At 36.8% G+C, this 17,731-nt stretch overlaps 3 protein-coding genes across 3 annotated transcripts; all 3 read right to left on the minus strand.

Annotated features, from left to right (window-relative positions):
• Positions 1–2,121: 2,121 nt before the first annotated feature.
• Positions 2,122–4,390, minus strand: wnt8-2 (protein Wnt-8a ORF2). Its single transcript, XM_026280452.1, has 6 exons — positions 4,091–4,390; positions 3,958–3,991; positions 3,697–3,835; positions 3,483–3,608; positions 3,225–3,367; positions 2,122–2,781 (listed from the first exon to the last, which is right to left on the minus strand). The coding sequence occupies exons 1-6, from the start codon at positions 4,156–4,158 to the stop codon at positions 2,227–2,229; spliced, it is 1,065 nt and encodes a 354-aa protein (XP_026136237.1). The 5' UTR covers positions 4,159–4,390; the 3' UTR covers positions 2,122–2,226.
• A 112-nt stretch (positions 4,391–4,502) lies between these two features.
• LOC113113904 (protein Wnt-8a-like) lies at positions 4,503–9,342 on the minus strand. Its single transcript, XM_026280451.1, has 7 exons — positions 9,298–9,342; positions 6,667–6,800; positions 6,512–6,545; positions 6,247–6,385; positions 5,898–6,023; positions 5,657–5,799; positions 4,503–5,533 (listed from the first exon to the last, which is right to left on the minus strand). The coding sequence occupies exons 1-7, from the start codon at positions 9,316–9,318 to the stop codon at positions 4,967–4,969; spliced, it is 1,164 nt and encodes a 387-aa protein (XP_026136236.1). The 5' UTR covers positions 9,319–9,342; the 3' UTR covers positions 4,503–4,966.
• A 1,644-nt stretch (positions 9,343–10,986) lies between these two features.
• On the minus strand, positions 10,987–12,705 carry LOC113113906 (thymosin beta-like). The gene is made up of 3 exons (XM_026280453.1): positions 12,554–12,705; positions 11,773–11,877; positions 10,987–11,316 (listed from the first exon to the last, which is right to left on the minus strand). The coding sequence occupies exons 2-3, from the start codon at positions 11,870–11,872 to the stop codon at positions 11,279–11,281; spliced, it is 138 nt and encodes a 45-aa protein (XP_026136238.1). The 5' UTR covers positions 11,873–11,877; positions 12,554–12,705; the 3' UTR covers positions 10,987–11,278.
• Positions 12,706–17,731: the final 5,026 nt, after the last annotated feature.

Genomic DNA, 17,731 nt, shown 5'->3' on the forward strand with positions numbered 1-17,731 from the left:
TTAGTGTAGGAGGCACAAGGAATTAACCTGTCATGTAAAAGAAAGCCAATAAACTAGTGCCAGAAACCTCTAATGAATGACAAACAAGCCAAGGAGTCGGCACTTAGCCTGATATAGAGTGTGGCAGTTCTTCTGATGAAGAAACGGCACATTCCTTGTCTTTGTCATGCGCAAGTGGAATCCTTAAACTAAAAGGAAATAGGTCTTTTGTGGAGTGAAACAGACTTGGATCAACGGTAGTGCTGGGGTTTTGAAGTGGTAAAACCAAAGGGCTGCACTAGATTACAACCTGATTCTATCCATATGAAAGGTCTGTAAAATAAGAGACAAGGAGGGGATGGGAACGGGGGTCATAGCTGAGATGACAACAACATGCTGTATTTGAGGGGTTGGCCACTTTGTTCCTTATTCATTACATCTCAGCAGGGTGGCCTGGGAAAAAAAAACATAGCATCCTGAAAGGCATTTTTTTTTTGTAAACTTTCAGTCTGTGTGTGTGTGTATATATACATATATATATATATACATCAAACTTTTAATGCTATTTTTATTTAAAGCAAGGAGTGCTATTATTTAGTCAAGTAGCCTACCTTTTAAATATCAAAAGTGAAATAAGTTTTGTCTTATAACATGGAAGTAGCCAAGGGAAGTAAATTAACTCACTGTAACACACTACAGTATTTTGAGAGTCCCACCCCTATCCTCTAAGTCAGACCCCCATTGGAGCTAATATCCCATCATTCATCAGGCCAGACAGTTTGGCAGATTTATGGCATGTCCCACTGAGTAAATTGACTATGTGTCAAGTAATAGGCTAACCAAGTGAGATATCTGCTGATAAATTATATAAATACAAATGTCATGATTAGGTCATAACATCCAATTTGGTAAAACATAATCACTCTATGTTGACACACGAAGCAGCCTAGGCCTGGTTTTGCAATGTAAATGTGTCCTCAACCTCGTAACGTGACTAATAATTGGATTCAGCTCTTTCTCTTTGATTTATTTACATGCATCGCGGTGACTTCCGCAGGTGTGATTATGTACACCAACACAGCAGTAACGCGGATTAACATGCCAAACACCTTCCAGCGGTGGCGTGTTTCCTGCGGGCTTTGTCTACACTTTTGTCACCGGGGCAGCATACTGTCCGTGCTGGCCGCATATCAAAGTGCGCCAGAGTCTAGGCAAGGGAGGCGCCTAGGACCAAATGTGACAAAGTTAATCCATTTAAGAGTATTCATTAAATAAACGCTATATGCTGTAGTACTAATTGAGACCCCTATCATTGGCCTACTTTTCTTTTCTCTCTCTCTCTGACGGCGCGTTTAGGTTACGCTCAAATGACTCCGTGAAGCATGTGATAGATAGCAACGTAGCAAAATTCATAATTGACTCACTTATTTAATTAGGCTGCTTATTGCGTCCCCGACATCTCTTTGCAATACTTACAATTAGGAAGTTTGCTTTGCTTAAACATAGACAGAAACAAATATATGTGTTTGTAATGTAACCTTGTTTTAAAACCATGCAAAGCCTCTGTCATCTTTCACCGTCGTTTTGATAGGAATGCAGGCAACCTGAGTACAATTTATGGTTGCTGAATCTTTAAAATTTGAGGAAAGACGGGGGCAAAAAGAAAAACTGACTTTAACTATTGTGAGTTAACGTTAAGTAGATACAACATTTTACACTCAAGTAGTCTAGCCTAACTTTAAGCGTGTTTTTAAATCTTAGTCTTTAAAATCGTTGGTCTTTTGCACGGAAACCCTGAATGACCAAAAATATTTTAAACACCACCAGAAGCAATAATGGAAAGCAGCATTTTCAGTAATATCAGAACCATATAATCATATTCATATCTGATCTATGTTCATGTTTCTTTCTTCATCATTTTTTTTTCTTCATAATACTACGTATTTTGCAATAGATTTACACTGCATTTTCCCATTGATACATTCCTGTTTATATGTTCAACATACAGAAAAAGCCACTGTTCATGATTAGTTTATTCAAGATTCAAAATCTTTATTATTGAATATTATTAATGAAAATAATGCAGTTTATTGAATAATTTTCACTTGTTGATACACAAAGATTAAATGAGACCACAATCAATTTAAATTTCTCAGTTTTATTAAAATTATGTTAATATATAGTTATATATAGAAAAGGCAACTATTAATAAAAAGTGCAATAAAAAATATGGGAGAGGGGTGGGGGTTATTTTGGTCCTCGAGGTCTGCGTCTTTGGTGTCCGTGGTGTCCGTGCCTCCGTGCGCAAACGTGTTTGACAGTGACCTGAGAGCAGTTCTCACACTTTACTGTGCAGCACCAGTGGAACTTGCAATTGCAGCTACTCACTATCTCTGTGCGCATCTCCTCCACTCGCAGACCGCACTCATGGCACAGTCTGCGGCAGCTTCTCCTTTCCCACTGCGTGAGACTTTCCCCGTGTTGCACGCACTCCCGACCCTCCGTGCCAAGAAGCCCGATGCTTAGGTTCTTGGCGCAATAATCCGGCGAGTCCTCCAGATATATGAGTTCAGACCGGGGAATGGAGCCGAAAGTGTCTGCCATGGCCACGCGGTTGTCTGCGCTGTTGGCCGCGCGCATTCGTCTCTTGTCCATTTCGAGTTTCTGGGCCTGGCCGTGCTTCACTTTAAGGTAATTGCCAATCTCACGGAAATCAGAAAGCTGCATCCAGCACGTTTGCATTGTGCAGCTTTCTGACATGCCATGGCACCTACAGATCCTCTTCATGGTAGCCTTGACAGCCTAGAACACGAAGCTATTGTTAATGGACAGATCTTATGTGTATGTAAGCTTATTCTTCCTACATATAAACATGTCAAAATATTTTCAAAAAAGTTTCATTAACCACAAAAGTTAGTTGGCGAAACAAATACAGTTCAGAACAACACAGTAGCAGAGAATTCGCCTTTTTAGATGTAACATAACTGCTTAGTTGCGTAATATAGTTTGCCACGTCACTTGCGCAATATAAATAGCCTATATCAAAAAAATAAATGAATCAAAAAAAAAAAAAAAAAAAAAAAAAAAAAAACATGGCGCCCCCTATTGGAGCGGTATGATTGGCTATTTTCGTTTAATTTTTAATACTTGATTTTAGAATATTTTAATACTGTTTGTCAGATGTTTTACTTCGTCATTTATTAATTTAAACTTTGATATGAAAAATATTGCTCAACTCAACTTACCAAACGTCCAGCTTCATTATTATGAAGATTAACTGCAGCTCGAGAGTCTTGTCCAGTCTCAAGCGCATCCAGGTATTCTTTAGAAATTCTCTCGCCAAAATCCACATTGTCGCTACATCCCCCCCAAAGCCAACCACGACCCCCTGAAATAAACAATGTTTAACCCATAAGCGCATCATGACTGTTAAACAGCAAAGTCTTAACTTTTATTGCATTGTTAATACATAAAAAGTTTGTAGTGTTTAGTAATGTTCTTACCGAGTTTGCCGTTCCTCGAACTGTCACATCCGCAGTCGTCCAGATCTCCAAGACTGCAGTTTCTGGTTAAAGTGTGCATAACGCCTGCTGCGCTTATTGCGTGAACAAAAGACGTCTCCCTCGTTGCTAGAGAAGTTTAATTAAAAGTTAGTTTTTTTTTATTTATTTTTACGTTTTTAGAGATAAACATCTCACATTTATGAACATATCTTACAACTTCTGAAGCCTTTGTAAGTAGAAAGTTGCAGCGCGCTGTCTGGGCAGTTCCACCTGTCCCAAGCAAACTGATGTTTGCACTCACGTATTCCGCTTTGCGCACCCACCTGCACACTACTTGCATAGGTAAGATAAGCCTATAAGAAGATAAGATAACCAGTTTGAGGATTTTGATATTATACAAAAAAATAAAACAACAACAATATCATATGGTTTTGTAATATTTTTTTTTTCTTCGTTATCTTTTTCACTTTTTTACCTTTGGTCCAGTCATCAACAAATTGTTCATTTTCCTATGGAAGCAAAAGGCAAAATAAAATACGCGTTATGTTAACAAGAGCAATTATGTTTACATTAAAACAACTGGTAATAATTCGCTAATGCAGCCTCACCATGTGTGCCCAGGGAGAGCCTTGTCGCAGATAAAGAATAAAAAAAAACAAAGGAAGAAATAAGCCATTATCTTAGATCCACAGCGATAAAGCAGACAATGTACTGTTTCGAGAAAGTGATGTGCCTTCGTGTATTTTAAACTCCTCCCAAATGGGGTCAGAATACCTTTTGTTACAGGATTCCTGCCAAGCTATTGGTCTACAGTCACCAGCCAAGTCAAGGAAACGCCTCCAATGCACTTCAAAGGATATCAATACACTACAGCTGATTCTCTCTCCCCGGACAGGGTCCCAACTCGTGGATCTGATGCATAATTCAATTGTGAATTGGAGTGATTTTGCATCGTTTGTTGACCAATAAACATTCGAACCAGTTGTCAAACATGCACAATGAAATTGACCACTCGGAGACTGTAATATAGTTTTAAATATTTAATTACAAAATAAGTCAATTTAATACATATAAACACAATGTGATAGTTAAAAAATAATTGCCTTAAATAAGTTCCATAAAAACAGAACACTTCAAGCCCCTTGTAAAATATTACACACTGTCAAGTGATCTTTGCGAGAGAAAAAAAAACATGGTGCAAATATTCAAAACAACCTTTCAACATAACCAAATCTGTGATCTAATGTCGATAACGAAAAAGTGCAAACAATGAAGTTAGGCCTATGTGAAATTAGAATTTAGGACGTGACCAATTCAGTTGACAGAGGGACGAGAAAGCCATAATATGGGGTTCGAATTTACATTTCTCCTTATAGTAATGTGCATAATAATAATCAACAGTAAAAGGATGTATATCTTAAAATACCCATATAAAATATATTTACATTGGAAATATACAAGTTAATATATTTGCAAAGATGAGTTTATCTATTACGCGCATGCTGTCTTCTTCGTGAATTGTTGTGCGGCCGACGTCTTTTGTGCCTTTTTGCGCAAAAATACTTGGCCACAGTCTGAGTGCATGTTTCACATTTGACTGTGCAACACCAGTGGAATTTACAGTTACAGCTGCTCACAGTCTCTATCCTCCTCTCTTCAACTTTCAGACCACATTCGTGGCAGAGCCGCCTGCAGCTTCTCTTCTCCCACTGAGAGAGATTCTTTCCACTTTGTAGGCATTCCCTGCCTTCTGTTCCATGAAGTCCCAGGCTGAGGTTTTTCACGCAGTAGTCTGGAGAATCTTCCATATAAATGAGTTCTGTGCGCGCAACGCTGCTGAACGTATCCGCGATTGCGCCGCGATTGTCCGCACTGTTACCAGCCCTTATCCGAATTTTGTCCATCTCCAGCTTCTGTGCTTGATCGTGTTTCATTTTCAGATAGTTACCGATATCTCTGAAGTCAGCCAGCTGCATCCAACATGTCTGAATACTGCAGCTTCCAGATACACCATGACACTTGCAGGTCCTTTTGAGAGTTGCTTTGACAGCCTGAAATTTATAAAGTTTCACTTTAGCCATACGCACCTACGTGCCGCAATAATAATAATAATAATAAAATCGTTTGACTGGAGAAAGTTAAGTAGATCAATAAGAGAATACAATTATACTCACAAGTCGACCAGCTTCGTTGTTGTGCAGGTTGACTGCAGCGCGAGAGTCGTGACCACTTTCCAGCGCGTCCACAAATTTTTTAGCGATTCTTTCTCCAAAGTCAACATTGTCACTGCAGCCTCCCCAAACCCAACCACGACCACCTTAGAAATTAGAAAACAGTCTAATATAATTGGTCTGAAAGCATTAAATGATTTTAAATACAGATAGTTCATATTAATAAATAATAAAAATGTCATACCCATTTTTCCTATCTTGGAGTCGTCACAGCCACAGTTATCGAAGTCCCCCATGCTACAGTTCTTTGTCAATGTGTACATAACTCCAGCAGCACTTATGGCATGCACAAAAGCGGTCTCTCTGGTGGCTAATAAAAGTAATAATAAAGACATTATAATATAATAATAAAGACGTTATTAGCATGTTCAATTCAATGCATAAAACGTTAAATCTGGAACAGTTAGTGTTTTTAAGTTCTTGGTGTTGCAATATAAGTTTTTGTGCAAAAAAGTAAAAAAATAAAATAAATAATAATAATTAAAAGTGAACAATTAAAGCAGAATGCATAATCTGATTTTAATAATGCTTACCACTTCGCAGACCGTTATGTGTAGATAACTGCAGCGCGCTTTCCGGACAGTTCCACCTGTCCCATGTGAACTGATGTTTACACTCTTCAATACCACTCTGAGCCCCAGCCTGCACACTGCTGGTGTACGTAAGGTAAGCCTGATGAACGTAAAAGACAAACATTAATTAGACACTGTACGATCCGAGGTTTTTATGCAAGTATCAAAGTAACATATTTAAAAAAAAATATGGCTGACATAGATAGGAGAACTTATATTAGGCTACCTTTGGTCCGGTCATCAGAAAGTTATTCACCGACCTTGAAAAAAAAAAAATATATACAGCATGCGTTAACAAGTTTTATAAATAAATACCAGTGACAAAACAAATGAAATATAATAATATCTCGAAAATTCTATAAATTCTAAAAATGTCTGTACCATGCTGTTGTCGACAGAATGTGACAGCACATAGACATCACCACCAACGCAAAAAGCTGGCAAGGGTCCATTGGTGCGTGAGCGACCCCTGATTCTTCAACGCTCCCTTCTTGTGGAGATGCAAGACACAAACACTGAGATAGATACCCAGGAAGAGACAGAAGACATGTGACTCAGTGCTCGAACGAGCAAGGCATTTATACCTGTCGCCAACTTTGAGTGACAGGCATCTCCCAACCTTTGACAATTTGCTGTGAAAAGACGTCGAGGAGGTCACTGGAACTGCGCGGCCTTAACCGCACTTCAAAGCTTTAACACTTTTCACTAAGCCATTCATTCTATCTTTCAATAAGAATTCGTTTCAGTATGTTTATTGATAAACTTTTTTAGTTAGTTTGACTAGTTCAAATTAGTTAGTTGCTATCCGTTCAAAATAATTCTGCCACTTTAATGTGTTACAATTTGTGTATTTGAAAGACAATTTAAATGAACGGGGCTGTCCAAAGCCATCAGATTGTTCGTCTAATATCCATTCACTCGTTGAAGGTGTTGTGTAGTGTATTCATGAATATGCTGAATGTTGATTCCGTATTGGACATGTACCACTGGACATGCATTTTTGCATCAGAATAGCCCTTTTGTCTGACTTTTTAAATAAGGGTTTATTAGTTTAGAAATAATACTGGGCGTTTCTATACACAATAAGGTAGCTACATCAATAGGCTATACACAAAATAATACGTATAGTCATACATTTAACATTTTAAATTCATTTTGGTTTATTTAAGCTTCTTGACTTTATATATGTTCTTTATTTTAGTCTTGGCTTTTCACGTTTTGGGAAAGTGTTTTACCGGGAAATGACACTGAAACGTAAGGGGCTGCTCTACATTGTATACAATAAGCCATAAAATCATTCGGCTCCGTTCGCAAAGGGCCATGCAAATAACATGTAACACTTCTACGGCTCTGACACTCTGGTGTTAATAGAAGACAAGCTGATCCCCTGGGAACAGCTCTGGTGTTAAAAATGTCTGGAAATGTAGTCAGATGTAGCCTATAAAGTGCAACATGTCATGTAGCCTACTAGTCTGCAAAAAATATATAGCCTACGATTTATTCGATCATTTGGCTTTTGGAACATTGGACTCGAGTGAAAATTAATACATTTCAAGTTGCCCATTTCTTTGGTTTATCAAAAAGGTTTAAAATGTTTAAAAAAGTATAAAAAAAAAATAAAAAAAACTGATTTGCTTATGAACTCTTAATTAGAATGTCTGCATAATATGAGTTATTCATTTTAGAGTGTGTGGTATGAAAATGATTGCTGCCAGAGTGAATGAGGCTTCTTGAAGTTGTGAGGGCACAGGCGCTGCCTCCATGTTGCCACGTCCAGCTATTATAAACGTTTTTGGACTTTTCTTTCAGCTTAATTTGAAGCTTTAGAAAATTAATAAAGTAGGGCATTGCAGTTTATGGTTATCGGTATCTTTATATTATCTTAATTGCAAAATATTTGAAATATATATATATATATATATATATATATATATATATATATATATATATATATATATATATATATGTGTGTGTGTGTGTGTGTGTGTGTGTGTGTGTTTGTTTGTTTGTTTTAATATCAATATCTGGCAACACTGCATCGAAGGTGTGGCACTTAAACTGACCACAATCAAAAAAGCCCATGGACAGGCTATTGCTGACAGGAACTGTAGGCCTAACAGTAAAATGTATTGTTTCATGAATAATAAACGGCTGATAAAATGATCCACCCCTAACCATACTAAAGTTTTAACAAATTTCGATGCATAAATAGGGTATGGATTATCATTCCCCCAGAACAGAAAACATCTTTCACTTCTTTTGAAGTGTTTATAGTGTACATACTTAGTTGTATTTGTAGAGTTTATTATATCACTTTTTTTCTTCTTTTTTTTTAAACCTAATTTTCAAATCCTGACTTTGGCCATGTCAACAGCTGAACCATGTAAACAAAAGGATCATGCCGATTATATTTCATCATTTTACTTTCGATGACTTTTGCGATTAAATAATATGCTATAAGGAGATGTGATTTTTATAAACTGTTGCTCGTCGAAGATTAATTGTAGAAACCAGGTATTTACATCTTCGAATCAAATCGATAGCCACTCAAAATCCCTTTTCAAAGCAGTATTTATTTGATGGTCGGATAATGGTTTAACCAATTCTGCTGGCTGGAAGACAATGGAGGGACGCGCAAGTGAGGATAATCCCCACTAATTGGACATCGGGATCATCAAGTCTACAAGGTGCCTGAAACCCAAATTCCCACACCTACTTGTCACAAAACAAAACCGTATTTAACAATGATCTGGTACAAGTGGACCTCACCTAAACGGGACCGTCGTGCCATAAACGGTCTCTAGCAGACATCTCAGAATGGTTTTATGGAACTAAGGGGAATGGCACGTCGCTTACTTTCACGCTTTAATTCACGTGACTAACAAGAACGAATAATCACAAAGAAAACATTGAAATGGCTAGATTATCACCACAGCGTTTTTTTTTAAAGTCCAGAAATCAATCACAGCGTTTACTCCCTACATCAGCCTGATATCAGGGAACATGGCTCACCTTGCTGCACAGATGATCCATTTTGAGGAGTCGCTCACGGAAGCTCAGGTGCAGTTCATTAGCCAATGCTGTGTTAAGGCTTTTCGCCTTGTTTTGTGATTAATGAAAGCACATGGCCTACATGTTCTTTTGAGACGTGTTTTGTTCAAGTTTTTGTGAGAAATATTTGTGAAATCATAAATAGTATCATTTGACCTAAATAAACTTTTTCTTCTTAAAATTGTCAAAGATTTAGACCTAATAAAAAGTAGAAACTCCTCTATTAACAATTCCGCAGATACGGTAAAGTTATACCCTCTTCTATCATTTATATGCACTATATTCAAAATAACCAGTTTATTAGGTGTTTGCACGGGCAACATAGGCGATTTAAACCAATTAAAGACATTTTACTTTTTATTTGTTTTTAAGTCTTAATCGGCTTACTTGATTGTTTTTAGTTATGTCAGATTTCGAGAGAGATAAATTGGTCATAAAAGGTTGTTCAGAGTGCGGTAAATGTGGCAGGAACAGTGACGCCAGTGCGCAGCATCGCTTCTCAGTAACATCTCAGCCATAATTGAGTTCAAAGGGGATCTAGGCGCGTCCTCTAGCACCTCATCAGCAGGTGTTAATTCTAAAAACAAGAATAGCCATGTTAAATAGCTACATGTAGTATCGGACAATCAGCGGTGTTCAAGCTGCAGGATGACCTGACGAGAAGACGAACTTTTCTCGGCGCTTTTTTAATTCATTGGTTGGATGAAGGTAGGCCTATCTCATGCCGTCGAGAGTATATGATTGTAATGCACTGAGCAGTACTACTGTAAGTGGCTTCAGGTGTGACATAATAAGGATAGTGGTGATTAATAGTGGTGCCTCTGCTGAACACACCACAAAACAAACCCTTTTATTTTACACTTTTATGGTTTTTTACTTTATTAGCACAGTTCTTTAAGTTTATGCCAGGCTGAAAACTAAAATATTTTCTAAGTAAACACTTAATTCATTCTGAATTTCCAGTTCTACTACTAAAAATCGTATACTTTCTAACTCCTATCTTTGCCTTCAACTTCAACAAGTTTGATGCCACTGCTTATATATTTATTTCAAGTCAGGTCTGACAGATGATTATTGCAATATATTTTAATTCAAGAGTAATGTTCTCAAACCTGTTCACATTGTGACAACTTACCCCACCGTTGGTGCCTGATAGAGTGAGGTTCATGAATTACAGTACTGTTAGGTTTGGATTCAGAAGGATTTTTGGCAAAATAAATAATTATTTTATTAATCGAGATTTACTTATTTGATCAAAGGTGACAGTAAAGACTTACAAAATTATTTTTAACTTTCTGTTCATCAAAGTATATTGTAAAAAAAAAAAAAAGTATAAAAGTTTCCACAAAAACATTAAGTAGCACAAATGTTTCAACTGTTAAGAAGAAATGTTACTTCAGCACCAGGTCAATACATGAGAATGATTTCCGAAGGATCGTGTGACACTTAAGAATAGAGTAATGGTTGCTTTGTCATCTAAATAGCTTTTAAAAAATATATTAAAATAGAAGAAAAAAAAAAGAGTAATTTTAGGACTAATGTGTAATAAAACTGTATTTTTGATTAAACAAATTCAGCCTTTGTGAGCAAAAAAGACTTTGACTTTGTGTTTTGAATAATCATGTACTTGCACCTAAAGAAAAGTCTTTTTTAGAAGAGGAGTCATATTTGGTATTTTATTTGTTTTACATTTCATTTTCTTTATTTCATGATGAAACCCTTTAAAAAAATGCAATAAACAGAATTTGGTAAAATATCTATGAACCCTGTCTCAAGTTTTCCCCCTTCATCACACTCCCATTCATAGGCCCCAGTGACTCCAATCGAAATGGTAACCATGTATCACATGGGACAATAGCACCCTTTAAACAGAAATAGGAATTGTAACATCTGCCATGTCAGAAGAACATGTCATGTGCTTGTCTTCTCCTTGTCTCTTAGGTCAAGGGGTGGCATCGCCTTTCCTCTCCTGCTCAATGGCTGAAAACAGAAAGAGATGAAATATAAATGCTTTAGAAGAGTAAATGCCTTTATTGTGCCAGTAAAGCTTCTTAAGAGAGAGAGAGAGAGAGAGAGAGAGATGTGTTTGATGGATGAGGGATGGCATTATTGCAAACATGCTTATTCACATGGGGAATTCTGCAAGCAGGCTTAGGTCTGCACTGCAATGCTGATGGAGGACTTTGAGCTGACACCCATCTGCTGACATAAGAGGCTGAAAAAAAGACTGAGCAGACTGAGAGTGGTAGAAAAACCAGAGAAAGGTATATAAGATGGAAGATAAAGAAATGGCTGGAACAAAACAATAAATAAAGAGAGAAGGTAGACAGATCACTGCAGAGAAGAGAAGGGCAGATGGGGGAGAAAAGAGAGAGACCAACACCACACCCCAAACTGACTGGACACACTGAATGCTGTAATGTAACAGACACTCACTCTCTTTGGTGGGCAGAGGGTTCTTCTCTTTTGTCTCAGTCTTCTTCAGCTTGGTTTTGTCAAACCTGGCGATTTCTGTGAGGTCTGGCTTGTCAGACATGATTGCTGTCAGCAGAGATGACAGATGTGACTTACAGAGCACTGACCTTGCGTTTGTCTTTTGTAGCGTTTCATAAAGAAATCTTGCATGCTGTTAATTCACCTATTATTTTAGCCATTGTACAGCAAGGTCTTAAAATGTTAAATTTTTTATTAAAACGCCTAGATATTACAATCATTTCAAATGTTAAACCATCAAAATGCTACATTTCAAGAGTGCTCAGCTTTTGAGAAAAGTCAGTCGGATGCTAAGGGAAGAAATGTTTCTGTTCTCTCTGTACATGTGTGTGTGATGGTAGCATGTAGAACACGTGTGTTCCAGCATGGATGTATAATGTTCTAATGCTAATCGCCTACCTAGCCAACTCTCAGTGCAGCTTAACATCTATCTTGCCCGTTTGCTTTTATCAGATGCCATTTGTTCCTTTATGATGTCTTTGTTCTTTGTTCCACTTTAGCATGCAGGCAGCCTGTTCCCTCACACGCTAGACTGCAGTGTCTGCCTCACGGTTGAAATGGCCATTTATCTTTCTATATCCCTCTATCTCTCTTCACTCTGTCTGCCGCACCTATAGCCAGGGTGGATTTGCCATATCCATCCATCGCAGTATTCATGCTAAAACCCACAAGCCACATGAAGAGAAAGGATGATATTTATTGTTATAATGGATAAAAGACTTACCGTAGAGCACAAAGTGGCTGTATCCACCGGCTGGTAGAAAGAGAGGAGGACGGCGTGTCTTCTGAGATTACCCAGACTGTGTCTGCTGGTATCTGTGTATCTGCTAGGGCGTGGAATTATGAGGAGAGAGAGAAAGAGAGAGAGAGAGAGAGAGGGAGGGAGGGAGTGAGGATGCTGGAGAGCTTTAGTCAGCCTATCCCTTCCTTCCCGTCCAGTTAATATTCATGCTCTGTAGAGAACAGACATCCGATGCCGATACGTGATTGAATGATGAATTAATAAATATGGGATGTGACAAATGTGTTTCACAGGGTTAGCTAGAAGCAGGGTCCTGTCACACCGTGTGGCAGCTGTCGGGTTGGGGGCTGGGATGTCATACTGCCTGAGACCCTGAGTCATGTCTCATTTTAAAATGTGCCCCTCGCTGAGCCAAGGGGAAGCACCATTTAACTGTTCTATAATTACACAAATATAATTTTAGATGTTTAAATAGCTGTAGGTTAAATCATAGAAATTAAAAATAAGAATGGCAAACAGGTTATATGATGCAGTATTCCAGGTTATATGCATGTCTATGAGGCTGAAATGAGTGGTGATCCGATATCATTTTCTCATTATTTTGCTAGGTGTGATCATTTAGTCAGTTACCTAGTTAGTCATAGGATCTCACATTAGTGTGACATCATTTCACTTTTCAGTCAGACTAGTCAGCAGTCTGTTTTTTAGGATGATGTTATGTAATGCTGTGTGTGTGTCTATATATATATATATATATATATATATATATATATATATATATATATATTCATGCTCTGTAGAGAACAGACATCCAATGCCGATACGTGATTGAATGATGAATTAATAAATATGGAATGTGACGTGTTTCACAGGGTTAGCTAGAAGCAGGGTCCTGTCACACCGTGTGGCAGCTGTCGGGTAATATATATATATATATATTTTTTTTTTAATCAGTAAGGACATTAAATTGATCAAAAGTGACTGTAAAGCCATTTATATTTTCACAAAAGGTTACGTTTCTGACAAATGTGATCCTGGACCACAAAACCAATCTTAAGATGCTGTGGTATATTTTTAGCAATAGCCCAAAAAAACATTTTATGGGTCAAAATTATAGATTTTTCTTTTATGCCAAAAATCATTAGGATTAGTAAATATCATGTTCCATGAAGACATTTTGATATCCTACCATAAATATATCAAAACTTAATTTTTGATTAGTAATATGCATTGCTAAAAACTTTCTTTGGACGACTTTAAAGGCTATTTTCTCAGTATTTGGAATTTTAGTTATTTTTTGCACCCTCAGATTCCAGATTTACAAATAGCTATATATCAGCCAAATATTGTCCGATCCTAATAAACCATACATCGATGGAAAGCTAATTTATAAAGCTTTCCAGATGAAGATGATGTATAAATCCCAATTTCGAATTTACACTTAAGACTGGTTTTATGGTCCGGGGTCACAAATGTCGTTCTTTTAAATTTTCTTTTAATATATATTAAAATAAAATATATTATTTGTGGTCAAATAAATGTAGCCTATGTGAGCATAAGAAACTTAATTTAAAAAGTTTTCATACATACATTCATAGGTCTACATGTGGCTTTGAGACAAACAAGAACAGAAGGTTCAAAAAATGGAACAGCAAATAATTTTAAAAATCATCTATTATAATTTGAATCTGATTTTTTTCCTTAACTCATACTTTTAGTATATTCGCTCACTTATTTTCTTTACGCCACTTCTCTGTCCATTTTTCAGTTATGTTTTCTAAATTCATTTAAGATAGATCTTCTTCCTGCATCATTTGTCAATTTACTTCCTTATACAAATCTTCATATTTGTGAAATGAGAACAAGCTCAGCATCTGTAATGAGAAGCCGCTGTTTTTTGGACAATGCTGAGTGTTTAACAGTTACCAAAACATACTTGTACATACGAAGTTGTATGTACAAAAACATTCATATGCTACTTTAAAATGGGATTATTTTAGTATATGTATTACTTGTAGCCTATGTGCATTAATATCTTTTGAAGTTTCAAGGTGGATGCTTGTGCGATACTAGACCAGCAGATGGCGATATTTCTTTTTTTTCTCAGTGTGACTGATGCCCTCTTTGGCAGCATAGTGCAATGCAGGAATATCATACATGACATTATGAAAGCATAATTAATTAAATTACAAATTCAAATATTAATTTACTGGCTTTCCATCTGGGGTGATTCCGTGGCTTCGGCATGATAGGCTCCAGCATCCCTGCAACCTTATATAGGACAAGCGCTTTGGACATTAGATGTGTGTTATAATGAGAAGACTTAAAATAGTATATCTTAACTTTAAATAAAACGAAGAACCTATCTGATTTCGGACTGCACCTGGTGCTCTTTATATATAAAAAGACACTTCATAATTTTGAGAAATATTTAAACCATTTCTTAATTCACCCCTCTTCAAGTAAAGTTCTTTTTCCTTACAACTTAACTTAAACTGCAATGAAAAGGGAATCGTTTTAAAAATATATATATATAATTTAAATATGAAATCAAATCAAGGATTCAAACTCAAAAATATATCAATAGCATTTGTAATCTGCAAGACTCAGTCAAACTCTTTTGACAGATTACCATCTGCTCTAAAAGCTAACCTATTTATCATGCTAAATGCCATTTGTATAGTACAGCTTATCCATGCAACCACTGTATTGTTGCAAATCCGAAGATAAATATCCTTTCACGAGTCTCATTAAATCTCATTTAAGTGTTTTTGCAATTCCTCTGAGCTGGAGACATCAGAACGTGCTTGTTGTCTGATGTCTGAGCTGGCAGGAAGCTGAGAGCTCCATCCATAACCTTCAGTCTGGCTCCAGCTCTTTCCATTAACCTTTGAGCTGTAAATGCTAGCAGTTAGGAGGTTTGGGGCCAGAGTCCATTGATAAGGTCAGTCAGACATCCAATTTAGCTCATGAAAAGGCCAGAAGCAACCAACAGACTTTCCTCCTCTTTAGTGTCTTGTCAGCTTACACTAACTCACCGTTGTGTTCCTCAGATCAGCCTCTCACAAATTGAAATTGCACTTCGCGGTTGTACAGCAAACTTCACAGTTGATTTATGACATGTGACCACATGGTGGCAGTAAAAGTACGCTTATTATAAACTGAGCATCATGTGGCCAGAGATGCAGACATCAATTTTCCTCTCCAAACCTCTGAACTGCATGCTTAATTGTCACGTGTGGTGTTGTTGTGACTTTATCCGTGACCTTTTCTCATCCCACTCAACATATATTTTTAATTTTTTTTATTTGTATTGTCATGCAAACTTACCCTTAGGTGAATTTTACAGCCACCTATCAAACCATATGAAATTGCTCTAGTAACCATGTCATCAATCCCCATGAGCAGTGGGCGGCTCTGTACAATGAGCTCATTCAAACGAAGGCAGCGCTGAAGAGCTCTGTTAAGTACATTGGATTAAAAAAAACTGCATTACTCATTGACGCCCTCAAAAGCGCTTTAATAATAGTTGTGATTATATGATTAGTAGTTTTAGATTATTATTTTTTTTATTATAGAAATCACAGAAAAAATGTAGACATGAGATGCCCTAACAAGACCCAAAGTTGTCCCATGATTACATTTTTGGCCCATCATGCCATAGAAGTAGGTCTAGCCTATATTTTTATTCGTAATTTGAATTTTGCTGCATTTTTTTTGTGCATCAAAATAATAATAAAATCTGTATTTTAGTGGTCAGCGCTGGTGCAGTGTTGAATTTGACTCTCTCTCAAAAAAAAAAAAAAAAAGGCTAAATTATTTTTTTTTGCGAACTTTGCTTTTATTTAGATGCATTTCTTAATTATATATATATATATATATATATATATATATATATATATATATATATATATATATTATGTTTCATTGGTAAAAAGAAAGGATTTGATAAAAAATAATAAAATCATAATAATATATACAAATTAAATCATTTTAATTATAAAAATACAATTAATGTTAATAAATAAGGGTATATATGGATTTAATAAAATATTTACTTTTAGCAAGTTTGATTTTTGGCCCTTTATATTAAAAATGCGACCTTTTAGACATATTGCGATGCATTTGGGCTTGACGATGTCAATACCTGATTGTTCCAATGTAAAATCTTTATTTTATCACCCAGCGTACAGTGCTCGTGCAATGTTGAATTTGACTCTCTGAAAAGGCCAAAACTGAACTTGTTATATAAACTTGCTTTTATTTTGTTGCAAAATGAAGAAAATTGTTGATTTATTCTGTGCAGGAGTGTTTTGAAGATAAATGAGACAGGTGAAGCTTTCTCTGTGCCCTAGGTTTCAACCACATACCGCTGCGAGGCTGTGTCCACTAAGAGAATTATGATGTGCTGACCTGACAGCAGTCAAGGTTACGATGGAAATAGAAAAAGGCCAGTGGTATTTACTCATGAGGTTTAGAAACAATAAAAGCCTGGCAGCATTTAAGAGATTATAGACAACCCCACACACATCAGTGGACAGTCCTCTCCCATGCTCTCGTCTCTCTTTCCCTCGATTTTCTGCTCTTTGACGCTGGGTTCACATGACATACCACCGCTGGGATCACTAGAGCGAAGCTTTGGAACAGAGCAATGTTTCCCACATCAGTGAGTGCAGCCTGCGACCACACACACGCATACCTCAAGCTTTCATTGTTTTGTTGTCAGTTTACTTGATATATCTCTTGTAAAGTCATTATTTTGAATAATGACACAATGATATGCACATAAACTACAAGAGCACTCAACAAAAGTAAATAATAAATAAAAGGTCCTGGAGTTTCTGAAGTGATCTGAGGGCTTTGTCTTGTGAAATCTTTTCAACTGAAGGATGTAAAAAGTACTGTGTCTGTGTAACAAGGGTACACACACATAAACATACTTTAGCAGAAATGTGTTCTATATTTCTCTGCATTCCTAGCCTGGATGCTTTCTGCCATGTGAGTGTTCAAAAACTGACATTACGAGGCAGTTATGCCCGATACGTTGGTGTATTTTTTTTTCACTATGTTGTCAAGCTCAAGGTTAGAAAGATCTGGTACAAATGGTGTTGTGTGCACTAACATGGACTGTGGATATATGACTGGCACAGCAGAACCCAA

This window comes from Carassius auratus, chromosome 14, assembly GCF_003368295.1.
Source record: "Carassius auratus strain Wakin chromosome 14, ASM336829v1, whole genome shotgun sequence".
Lineage (NCBI taxonomy): Eukaryota > Metazoa > Chordata > Actinopteri > Cypriniformes > Cyprinidae > Carassius > Carassius auratus.

Coding starts and splice junctions, on each gene's coding strand:
- wnt8-2 (XM_026280452.1), bottom strand. CDS start 4,158: ATGGCTTATTTCTTCCTTTGTTTTTTTTTATTCTTTATCTGCGACAAG. Junction 3,609..3,696: donor TTACAAAGGCTTCAGAAGTT/GTAAGATATGTT, acceptor AAACTTCTCTAG/CAACGAGGGAGACGTCTTTT. Junction 2,782..3,224: donor ATAATGAAGCTGGACGTTTG/GTAAGTTGAGTT, acceptor TTCGTGTTCTAG/GCTGTCAAGGCTACCATGAA.
- LOC113113904 (XM_026280451.1), bottom strand. CDS start 9,318: ATGGATCATCTGTGCAGCAAG. Junction 6,024..6,246: donor ACATAACGGTCTGCGAAGTG/GTAAGCATTATT, acceptor TACTTTTATTAG/CCACCAGAGAGACCGCTTTT. Junction 5,534..5,656: donor ACAACGAAGCTGGTCGACTT/GTGAGTATAATT, acceptor TATAAATTTCAG/GCTGTCAAAGCAACTCTCAA.
- LOC113113906 (XM_026280453.1), bottom strand. CDS start 11,872: ATGTCTGACAAGCCAGACCTCACAGAAATCGCCAGGTTTGACAAAACC. Junction 11,317..11,772: donor CCCTCTGCCCACCAAAGAGA/GTGAGTGTCTGT, acceptor TTCTGTTTTCAG/CCATTGAGCAGGAGAGGAAA.